General features: G+C 44.8%; 1 protein-coding gene across 1 annotated transcript in view; it reads right to left on the bottom strand.

The window, feature by feature from the left end:
* Positions 1–12,214, bottom strand: part of DGKI (diacylglycerol kinase iota) — a 239,832-nt gene that overhangs the window by 151,243 nt on the left and 76,375 nt on the right. Inside the window, exons 5-6 of the mRNA XM_026657521.1 lie at positions 3,459–3,515; positions 248–313 (exon numbers count right to left, since the gene is read on the bottom strand). Coding sequence (XP_026513306.1) covers positions 248–313; positions 3,459–3,515 — 123 coding nt within the window. The remainder of the gene's footprint in view (positions 1–247; positions 314–3,458; positions 3,516–12,214) is intronic.

The following is a 12,214-nucleotide window of genomic DNA, read 5'->3' as shown; positions in this document are numbered from 1 at the left end:
CCCTAGGCATTTCACTTCTGGAGATCTGGGATCGGGTCACAAGTAAAATGAATTTGCTGTAACCATTTTGGTCCCCATTTGTGCACATCAGAAACCCATCATCCCATTTGGCATGATAATCATTCCCTGCTCAAGAGAGGGCTGGAATAGAATAATTAAATGGTTGGGAAGAGCCACCTGCTGAATTGAATCTATCAGTGTTTAGAAAATCCTGGTGTAATGATTATGATGTACATATACCACTTACCTTTCCACACTGCTTACACTTTCCTTCCTGCCTCCGCCTATGCACCCAGTGATGTCGGACAAAGTTCTGCAGGAAAGGGACAAAATGAAACCATTAATAAATGATAGCATCTTACCTTTACAGAGCACCTTTCATTCCTGATCACTTTCCAGCCCTATATATACACAAGAATCACTTCAGCCATGTCTGAACTGCAGTCACTTTTGGAGCAAAACATGGCAGCCATTAAGCAGCAGTACTACCCAACAGTTTATATTGGAAAATGAAAACACCATACACAACTGAAAGTGCAGGAGGAATCTAGGTAGACAGCATTCATTACCCAAATTGGAATCTGGACAGAACAACCCCTCCCCCCCGCTACTCTCATACAAAAAGAACAGAGTACAGTCCAGCAAAGACAATTACAATATCATCCCAGGGAGAAGAAGTGTCCTTAAAACACTATTATGTTTACCTATGGCATAAGGCCCACTTCTACTCCCCATTGAAGTCAATGGGAGGAGAAGTTCATCAATGAGTTCAGTGGGAGCTGGGTTTGGTCTTATAAGGCAAGAACACAGGCTGTCCTACAGGTCCACACAGGGGAACAAGGGGGTGTAAGGCATTCCTTTACTCCCCGACATGGGCTACCCACACCATGGATCACAGCATGGAGGGAAGGAGAGCAGCATCTGCAGGGCTGCTACCTCCCTTTCCATGCATGTTGCCTTGACTTTTTCCCCTCAATACACCAGCCAGCAGAGCTGAGCTAATGTGGAAGGGGATGTAATCTGCATCTGGTACAGACTAGTAGCAGTTTTCTTCCCCTTGGAGAAAGGGAAGAGCCAGAGACATGCTTGTAACTCTAAGATTATATCTACACTCAGGAGCGGCGCCAGGGTTTTTGCCGCCCTAGGCGGCAGTGCTCCTCCTCTGAGCATTCGGCGGCGGGGGTCCTTCTGCTCTGTGTCTTCGGGGCACTTCGGGGGCAGGTCCCAGAGCGAGTGAAGGACCCGCCGCAGAATTGCCACTGAAGACCCGGAGCGGAAGGACCCCACGCCACCAAATTTCCGCCAAGGGCGGCAAAATGCCACCCCCCAAATCCTGCCGCCCTAGGCAACCACCTAGGGTCACCTAGTGGAAGCGCCAGCCCTGTCTACACTGCAAGTGAAGGGATGACTTTAGCCTGAGTAGGCATACCCATGTTAGCTCTAATGTAGTTAACAGGGGTAACAATAGTGGTGTAGATGGGCTAGCAACCAGTGTATGTACCCATGCTCCCCAGCAGGCTTGCACTTGGCTACATCTACACTTGGAAGGGTGTGACTCCTAGCTAGCAGAGACATATTTATGCTAGCTCTCCCCAAGTTAGCATTCTAAAAATTGTAGTGTAGCCACAATAGCATGGGCAGCAGCAAGTGGCAGCACAGTAACCATCTTGAGTGTGTACCCATGGGGTCCGGGAGGGTTTGTACTCAGGGCAGCTATTAATACACTCCTACTTTTAGCATACTAGCTCAGTGAGAGCTGGCGTACGTCTGTGCAAGCTGCGGATCGCACCCCTAGCACCAAGTGTAGATGTAGCCTCAGAGCAGGCTTGGAAGGTTTCAATTTTTATTGGTCAGTGTTGATAAACATCGATTGCACTGTACACACACAAACCGACGAAAAATATTTCCATCGATAGTTATCGACATAGGCAAAGAAATATGCTGCTTGAGATCTTATTGCGGTTTGATTTAAAGTGGTTCGTCGTTTCGCACATTTTGACACATGATGTTGACAATTTGTGCTTTCACAGTTATAAAGCTTTAACTTTTTGAATCTCGACATTTATTGTTATTAAATAATTATTGTCTGACGCCCCCATAATTTCCCCAACTATGAAAATTTAAATTGATAAAAATAAAAAATGCTGAAAAGCCATGATTTTGTGCAACTGTGAACATTGAAGTAGATAAAAATAAAAAGACACTTAAAAATAAACATCAATATTAAAGGTCAAAATAATTAAAAAAATAAAAATAAAATCCTGCCAACCCTTCCTAAGAGTCACCACGTCTGCTCCTGGGACAGCACAACTATGCACCCTCCCTTGCTATGGGTTAAGAATAAACTCTCAGTCAAGCCCATAATTTATACCGTACCCTCTACTCTACACTTTAAAATCTTTTCCTGAACTCTCAGACTTCCTTTTAACAACTAATACTATCTGGTTTATCAATGAAGCTGGGATATTACACAAGCAAAACAGCTCAACTTTTTTCCTTCCTTTTCTTTATTTAAAAAAAAATCTAAACATCTAGGAAATAAAATGTGAAAGCCTGACATGAAGACAGGAAATAAGTTTCAACAACTATAATGACTCTACTTTGCTGCACATGTGCTTTTTTCTGTGCCTGTTTATTCTTCTTAAATATGTTCCTTAGGGTTTATGTCATTAAATACATGCTTAAATACTGTAAAACATGCAGCATCTGTAATGTGGCCAAATTCAGACTGCAGTTGGAATTAACTTTTGCATTTCTTGAGGTTTTGTCATTTTTAATTCTGTAAGCTAACACGAGACTTGAAACACTGAAAATACTATTGGCAAAGTGAGGAGAAAGAGGGTGAAAGAAAGGAAAGAAATAATGGAGAGATGCAGCGATAGTAAAATCAGAAAGACTGGTTGAAAGACAGAAAATAAGAAAGGAAGAATGAAATATAAGTAAGAGCAGGGCCGGCTCCAGGCACCAGCGCAGGAAACAGGTGCTTGGGGCGGCCACTGGAAAGGGGCGGCACGTCCGGGTCTTCGGCGGCAATTCGGCAGCAGGTCCCTCAGTCCCTCTTGGAGGGAAGGACTGGCCACCGAATTGCCGCCGAAGAATGAAGCGGCGCGGTAGAGCTGCCGCCGAAGTGCCGCCGATCACAGCTTTATCTTTTTTTTTTCGCCGTTTGGGGCAAAAAAGCTGGAGCCGGCCCTGAGTAAGAAAAAATGAAAAAAAAAAAGTCGGGGAGGAAAAAAAAAAAAAGAGAACGGATGAGGGAATATGGAAAGAAAATAAACTGATGTTGTTGATGTAACTAATGTGGCTATTTGTCTAGAATTCCTTTTATATTCATTGTGAAGAAGAGAATGTGTCCCAAAGGGGGCCAGTTCTCTTTCTAAGGCTCCAGTGAGTCTAAAAGCACTGTTCCTACTCCACAAATCATAGAGGGGAGCAATGGTTAGTCATAAATTACTTACTTCTCTTGGAGATCTGGAGCCCCCCTCTCGGAAAGTTGGTTTGCACCGGAAATTAATCTGCCATTAAAACCAAAGCAAACAAATAGGAAAAAAATCAATATTGTATAGGAATGTAAACAGAAATCAGAGGTGGCTGTAAATGTTGACAATGTGTATGGTAATATAATGAGTGAGAACTGTTCCCCTATATTGTATTAGACCAGCTCTGCAAAATCCCTTTTTCCAAAACATACTAGCTCAACTAAAAATCCAGTGTCCCAACAAAGAGACTCACCTTGCTGTTAAAGAGCATGTGTCTGCATGCACCTGCCCAAACAATCCACGTCTTGCCTCCCCATGTCTCTAAACAGTCTTTTCTTCACCATGTTGTGGCTGTCTGTTCAGCGTCTCTTCTTTCCCTGCCCTCCCCCTCTTAAAAGGCAGCACTGCATCAGTATAACCTTGCTTTTCATGAGCAAGGTTACCTTTGCAACCAGAGGCTGGGCTTAAGCTGGGGGTTTTAAAGTCAATGGAAGTTGGGCATCAAACTCCTTCAGGGCTCTATGAAAATCCCAGGTTTATTCCTTTTTAAATAAAAAGAATGAGGAATACTTGTGGCACCTTAGAGACTAACAAATGTATTTGAGCATAAGCTTTTGTGGGATAAAACGCACTTCATCAGATGCATGCAGTGGAGAATACAGTAGGAAGATATATATACACAGAGGACATGAAAAAATGGGTGTTGCCATACTAACTATAAAGAGAGTAATCAGTTAAGGTGGGGTATTCTCAGCAGGAGAAAAAAAACTTTTGTAGTGATAACCAGGATGGCCCATTTCAAACAGTTGACAAGAAAGTGTGAGTAACAGTAGGGGGAATATTAGCATGGGGAAATAGGTTTTACTTTGTGTAATGACCCATCCACTACCAGTCTTTATTCAAGCCTAATTTAATGGTGTCAAGTTTGCAAATTAATTCCAATTCTGCAGTTTCTCATTGGAGTCTGTTTTTGAAGTTTTTTTGTTGGAGTATTGCGACTTTGAGGTCTGTAATCAAATGAGCAGGAAGGTTGAAGTGTTCTCCGACTGGTTTTTGAATGTTATAATTCTTGATGTCTGATTTGTGTCCATTTATTCTTTTGCGTAGAGACTGTCCAGTTTGGCCAATGTACATGGCAGAGGGGCATTGCTGGCACATGATGGCATATATCACTTTGGTAGATGTGCAGGTGAAAGAGCCTCTGATAACGTGGCTGATGTGATTAGGTCCTAGGATAGTGTCCCCTGAATAGATATGTGGACAGAGTTGGCAACGGGCTTTGTTGCAAGGATAGGTTCCTGGCTTAGTGTTTTTGTTGTGTGGTGTGTGGTTGCTGGTGAGTATTTGCTTCAGGTTGGGGGGCTGTCTGTAAGCGAGAACTGGCCTGTCTCCCAAGATCTGTGAGAGTGAGAGATCGTCCTTCAGGATAGGTTGTAGATCCTTGATGATGCACTGGAGAGGTTTTAGTTGGGGGCTGAATGTGACGGCTAGTGGCATTCTGTTACTTTCTTTGTTGGGCCTGTCCTGTAGTAGGTGACTTCTGGGTACTCTTCTGGCTCTGTCAATCTGTTTCTTCACTTCAGCCGGTGGGTATTGTAGTTGTAAGAATGCTTGAGAGAGATCTTGTAGGTGTTTGTCTCTGTCTGAGGGGTTGGAGCAAATGCGGTTGTATCTTAGAGCTTCGCTGTAGACAATGGATCGTGTGGTGTGGTCTGGATGAAAGCTGGAGGCATGTAGGTAAGTATAGCGGTCAGCAGGTTTCCGGTATAGGGTGGTGTTTATGTGACCATCGCTTATTAGCACTGTAGTGTTCAGAAAGTGGATCTCTTGTGTGGACTGGTCCAGGCTGAGGTTGATGGTGGGATGGAAATTGTTGAAATCATGGTGGAATTCCTCAAGGGCTTCTTTTCCATGGGTCCAGGTGATGAAAATGTCATCAATGTAGTGCAAGTAGAGTAGGGGCATTAGGGGACGAGAGCTGAGGAAGCGTTGTTCTAAGTCAGCCATAAAAAAGTTGGCATACTGTCAGGCCATGCGGGTACCCATAGCAGTGCCGCTGACTTGAAGGTATACATTGTCCCCAAATGTGAAATAGTTGTGGGTGAGAACAAAGTCACAAAGTTCAGTCACCAGGTTTGCCGTGACATTATCGGGGATACTGTTCCTGACAGCTTGTAGTCCATCTTTGTGTGGAATGTTGGCGTAGAGGGCTTCTACATCCATAGAGACCAGGATGGTGTTTTCTGGAAGATCACCAAAGGATTGTAGTTTCCTCAGAAAGTCAGTGGTGTCTCGAAGATAGCTAGGAGTGCTTAAATGAAAGCTTAGATTCTGCAGACCATTCACATGAGAAATGTTGGGACTCACCCTGAATGAGTAAATAGATTTTTCCACCTCTTCATCAGGCCATTCCCACTTACCCACCCACAAATCCTGGCCAGACTAGCAGTGCCTCAAAAAGGATCAGCTACATTCCCTGTTTCTGAGGGCAGAGTAGAGTACAGGCCAACAGGCGCTTTCAGAAAACTGAAAATATTAAACAGATTGGAAACAAAAAAAAAGGATGAACCAAATGGTTGAACCAAATGGTTGTGGGGAAGGAAAAGGGAAGAAGTGGGAGAAAAGGGGATGCAGAGAGAATAAAGAAGTAATGGGGGGAATACTGAGAGAGAATAAAAGGGAGAGGACGATGGGAGAGGTGGAAAAGGAAATGATGCATTTAAACTGAAGTTACCAATGGACCTCAGGTTTGCATCTTCACATAAAAAGAAGAGTCAAATTTCCTGTAGCAAAATGAGAGTTCCTTATAATCCCAGCTTATTTCAAAACGTGTCAGTAGTAGCAACACAAAATTGTAATTCTTAATGCCTGGTCTTACAGGAGGCAAAATGCTACAGTGTAAAAATTTTACATACACATTCTGCAAATCACCTACATAGAATCATAGACCATCAGGGTTGGAAGGAACCTCAGGTTGTCATCTACTCCAACCCCCTGCTCAAAGCAGGACCAATCCTCAACTAAATCATCCCAGCCAGGGCTTTGTCAAGCCTGACCTTAAACACCTCTAAGGGTATGTCTACATGTCTATCGGGGATCGATGTATTGCGTCTCATCTAAACACGATACATCGATCCCCAAATGTGCTCCCCGTCGACTCCGGAACTCCACCAGGGCGAGAGGCGGAAGCGGAGTCGACGGGAGAGCGGCGGCCGTCAATCCCGTGCCACGAGGATGCGAAGTAAGTCAATTTAAGTCGATCTAAGATACGTCAACTTCAGCTACTTTATTCTCTTAGAATAGATCTTAGATCAATTCCTCCTCCCACACAGTGTAGACCAGGCCTAAGGAAGGAGATTCCACCACCTCCCTAGATAACCCATTCCAGTGCTTCACCACTCTCCTAGTGAAAAAGTTTTTCCTAATATCCAACCTAAACCTCTCCCACTGCAACTTGAGACCATTACTCCTTGTTCTGTCATCTGGTACCACTGAGAACAGTCTAGATCCATCCTCTTTGGAACCCCCTTTCAGGTAGTTGAAAGCAGCTATCAAATCCCCCCTCATTCTTCTCTTATGCAGACTAAACAATCCAAGTTCCCTGAGCCTCTCCTCATAAGTCATGTGCTCCAGCTCCCTAATAATTTTTGTTGCCCTCTGCTGGACTCTTTCCAATTTTCACACATCCTTCTTGTAGTGTGGAGCCCAAAACTGGACACAGTACTCCAAATGAGGCCTCACCAATGTCGAATAGAGGGGAATGATCATGTCCCTCGATCTGCAGGCAATGCCCCTACTTATACAGCCCAAAATGCTGTTCGCCTTCTTGGCAACAAGGGCACACTGTTGACTCATAGCCAGCTTCTTGTCCACTGTAACCCCTAGGTCCTTTTCTGCAGAACTGCTGCCTAGCCATTCAGTCCCTAATCTGTGGCAGTGCATGGGATTCTTCCGTCCTAAGTGCAGGACTCTGCACTTGTCCTTGTTGAACCTCATCAGATTTCTTTTGGCCCAATCCTCTAATCCCCCTCCCCGCAGCCCTAGCCCCCTGCACACCCTTCCCCCATGGCCACTAGTCTCCTACTTTGGCTGCACCTAGCTCAGCTGTGCAGCCCACCCTGCCCGCCTGCTGCTGCAGTCCTAGTGCGAGGGATCCTGCTCCAGTTGAGGTCACTGGACCCGCGATCCTGCAGGCTAGGGTGCACTGAGCACCCGGGCCTCTCGTCAATGCTGCTGGGTCTGATCCTGCCGGGAGGCGGAAGCTGACACCACTGGACCTGACCCTGCCAGGAAGTGGCTGATGGTGGGCCCAATCCTGCGCTGCCCCGTTTTTGCATCCCGCTACCAGCTCTGCACCTGGGGCAGATGCCCCTCCCACCCCACACTAGTTACGGTCCTGAAGATATCACATGGGCCGCAGCTGTGTGCTGATTGGGCCACAGGTTGAGAACCACTGGGTTAAACGAGAAACATGGAAGATGATACTAACAAGGGGAAGAAGCATGTCTGAGAAACTTAGACTGGCTGTCAAAGTGAAACATAATTAAACATATCTCTCAACTGTCCATTATAAAGGCAGAGGGGTTGGGCTTCCTTATTATAGATCCAATTGATCTCCATCCCAAAATGAAAGAGCAGCAGCTTCATTTAAGTGTTGTAAAATTATAGCATTAGACATGAATAGAAAGTAGCATAAACTCTGGCAAGTCAGTAAAGGTATAATTAGAAAGGCCAAAAAAAGAATTTGAGGAGCAACTAGCCAAAGACTCAAAAACTAACAGCAAAAAAAATTTAAGTACATCAGAAGCAGGAAGCCGGCTAACAATAGATGGGGCACTGGATGATCGAGGTACTAAAGGAGCACTCAAGGAAGATAAGGCCATTGCGGAGAAGCCAACTGAATTCTTTGCATCAGTCATCATTGCAGAGGATGTGAGGGAGAGTCCCACACCTGAGCCATTCTTTTTAGGTGAGAAATCTGAGGAACTGTCCCAGACTGAAGTGTCAATAGAGAAAGTTTTGGAACAAACTGATAAATTAAACAGTAATAAGTCACCAGGACGAGATGGTAGTCACCCAAGAGTTCTGAAGGAACTGCAATATGAAATTGCAGAACTACTACCTGTGGTATGTAACGTATCATTTAAATCAGCTTCAGGAGGATAGCTAATGTGATACCATTTTTTTTTAAAAGGCTCCAGAAGTGATCCTGGCAATTACAGGCCAGTAAGCCTAACTTCAATACCAGGGAAATTGACTGAAACTATAGTAAAGAACAGAATTATTAGACACATAGATAAACACAATTTGGTAGGGAAAAGTCAACATGGTTTCTGTAAAGCGAAATCATGCCTTACCAATCTATTAGCATTCTTTGAGGAGGTCAGCAAACCTCTGGATAAGGGTGATCCAGTGGATATAGTGTAATTGGACTTTCAGAAAGCCTTGACAAGGTCCCTCACTAAAGGCACTTAAGCAAAGTAAGCTGTCATGGGATTAGAAGGAAGGTCCTCTCATGGATCAGTAATGGGTTAGAAGACAGGAAACAAAGGTAGGAATAGGGCTGTCAATTAATCGTAGTTAACTCACGAGATTAACTCAAAAAAATTCATCACGATTAATCACAGTTTTAATCACACTGCTAAACAATAGAATATCAATTTAAATTTATTACACATTTTGGATGTTTTTCTACATTTTCATATATATATATATATATATATATATATATATATATATATATGGTATTCTGTGTTGTAATTGAAATCAAAGTGTATATTATTTTTGATTACAAATATTTGCACTGTAAAAATGATAAACAAAAGAAATAGTATTTTTCAATTAACCTCATAAGTACTGTAGTGCAAACTCTTTGTCGTGAAAGTGCAACTTACAAATGTAGAATCTTTTTTGTTATATAACTGCACTCAAAATCAAAGCAATGTAAAACTTCAGAGCCTACAAGTCCACTTAGTCCTACTTCTTGTTCAGCCAATCACTAAGACAAACAAGTTTGTTTACATTTACAGGAGATAATGCTGCCCTCTTCTTATTTACAATGTCACCCAAAAGTGAGAACAGGCATTTGCATGGCACTTTTGTAGCCAGTATTGCAAGGTATTTATGTGCCAGATATGCTAAACATTCGTATGCCCCTTCATGCTTTGGCCACCATTTCAGAGGACATGCTTCCATGCTGATGATGCTCATTAAAAAAATAATGCGTTAATTAAATTTGTGACTGAACTCCTTAGGGGAGAACTGTATGTCCCCTGCTGTGTTTTACCCACATTCTGCCATATATTTCATATTATAGCAGTCTCAGATGATGACCCAGCACATTGTGCATTTTAAAAACACTTTCACTGCAGATTTGACAGAATGCAAAGAAGGTACCAATGTGAGATTTCTAAAGATAGCTACAGCACTCGACCCAAGGATTAAGAATCTGAAGTCCCGTCCAAAATCTGATCAGGACAGGGTGTGGAGCATGCTTTCAGAAGTCTTAAAAGAGCAACACTCCAATGCGGAAACTACAGAACCCAAACCACCAGAAAAGAAAATCAACCTTCTGTTGGTGGCATTTGACTCAGATAATGAAAATGAACATGTGTCGGTCTGCACTGCTTTGGATTGTTATCGAGCAGACCCCATCATCAGCATGGACGCATGTCCCCTGGAATGGTAGTTGAAGCATGAAGGAACATATGAATCTTTAGCGCATCTGGCACATAAATATCTTGCGATGCCGGCTACAACAGTGCCATGAGAACACCTGTTCTCACTTTCAGGTGACATTGTAAAGAAGAAGAGGGCAGCATTATCTCCTCAAATGTAAACAAACTTGTTTGTCTGAGCCATTGGCTGAACCAGAAGTAGGACTGAGTAGGCTTGCAGGCTCTAAAATTTTACATTGTTTTATTTTTGAAGACAGTTTTTTTTGTTCATAAATTCTACATTTGTAAGTTCAACTTTCATGATAAAGAGATTGCGCTACAGTACTTGTATTAGGTGAATTGAAAAATACTATTTATTTTGTTTTTTTACAGTGCAAATACTTGTAATAAAAAATAAATATAAAGTGAGCACTGTACACTTTGTTTTCTGTGTTGTAACTGAAATCAATATATTTGAAAATGTAGAAAACATCCAAAATATTTAAATAAATGGCATTCTATTATTGTTTAACAGTGTGATTAATCGCACAGTTAATCGTGATTAATTTTTTTCATCATGCAATTAATCGTGATTACTTTTTTTAATCGCTTGACAGCCCTAGTAGGAATAAATGATCAGTTTTCAGAATGGATAGAGGTAAACAGTGGTGTCCTCCAGAGGTCTGTACTGGGACCAATACTGTTCAACACATTCATAAATGCTCTGGAAAAAGGGGTAAACAGTGGAATTTGTTGCCATGGGATGTTGTGAAGGCCAAAACTATAACAGGGTTCAAAAAAGAATTAGAGTTCATGGAGGATAGGTCCATCAATGGCTATTAATCAAGATGGTCAGGTATGAAATCCCATGCTCTGGATGTCACTAGTCCAGTGGTCACCAACCGGTGGTCACCAACTTCTGACAGTTGATCTCAGTTTCAGTCTAGGGTTGCCAACCCTCCTGCAGCCAAACTAGGAGATCGGCCACTAACAGTCCGGCGGCACAGCGGGGCTAAGGCAGGCTTCCTGCCTGCTCTGGCCCCGTGCCGCTCCAGGAAGCAGCCAGCACATTCTTGCAGCCCCTTGTGGGTGCAGGGTTCTCGTGTACTGTCCTCGCCTGTGGGCACCGCCCCTGCAGCTCCCATTGGGAATGGGGAACCATGGATAATGGGAGCAGCAGGGGTGGTGCCTGTGGACGGGAGGAGTGCACAGAGCCACCTGCCCCTCCTGCCCCAGAAGCCGCTGCCAAACATGCCAGCCGCTTCCGGGAGTGGCGCAGGGCCAGGGCAGGCAGGGAGCCTGCCTTAGCCCCACTACGCCACCCCCCAGAACCGCCTGAGGTAAGCAGCGCCCAGCTGGAGCCTGTACCCCAAACCACTCTGGCACCCCAACCCATTGTCCCAGCCCTGAACCCCTTCCTGTACCCAACCCCCTGCCTCAGTCCTGGCCACCCCCCTGCATCCAACTCCCTCCCAGAGTCCACACCCCACACCTCCTCCTGCACCCCGACCCCCAGTCCTGAGCTCCCTCCCATACCCCAATCTGTCCCAGAGCCTGCACCCTGTACCCCCTCCTGCACCCCAACCCCCTGCCCCAGCCCCTTTCCAGATCCCGCACCCCAACCCATTGCCCAAACCCTGAGACCCCTCCCAGAGCCAGCACCCCGCATCCCCTCCTGCACCCCAACCTCCTTCCCCAGCCCTGAGCCCCCTCCTGCACCCAAACTTCCTCCCAGAACCCGCACCCTGAACCCCCTCCTGCACCCAACTCCCCTGCCCCAGGCTCAGCCCTGAGCCCCTCCCACACTCCAAACCCCTCGGCCCCAGCCCAGAGCCCGCACCCCCTCCCACACCCCAACCCCCTGTCCCAGCCCAGTGAAAGTGAGTGAGGGTGGGAGAGAGTGAGCAACAGAGGGAGGGAGGGGGGGAGGCAGGAAGTGAATGGGGCAGGGCCTCGGAGAAGGAGTGGGGCAAGGGTGTTTGGGTTTGTGTGATTACTGTTATTTCTACATTTTCTTTGAGATAGATCCTGGGTTGCACTTAAATTCAAAAAGTGATCTTGTGCTTAAAAAGATTGGAG

Source organism: Terrapene carolina, unplaced genomic scaffold (genome assembly GCF_002925995.2).
Source record: "Terrapene carolina triunguis isolate 2854851 unplaced genomic scaffold, T_m_triunguis-2.0 Scaffold247, whole genome shotgun sequence".
NCBI lineage: Eukaryota > Metazoa > Chordata > Testudines > Emydidae > Terrapene > Terrapene triunguis.
The sequence above is the reverse complement of the archived record's forward strand: the minus strand, read 5'-3'. Positions and strand labels throughout refer to the sequence as shown.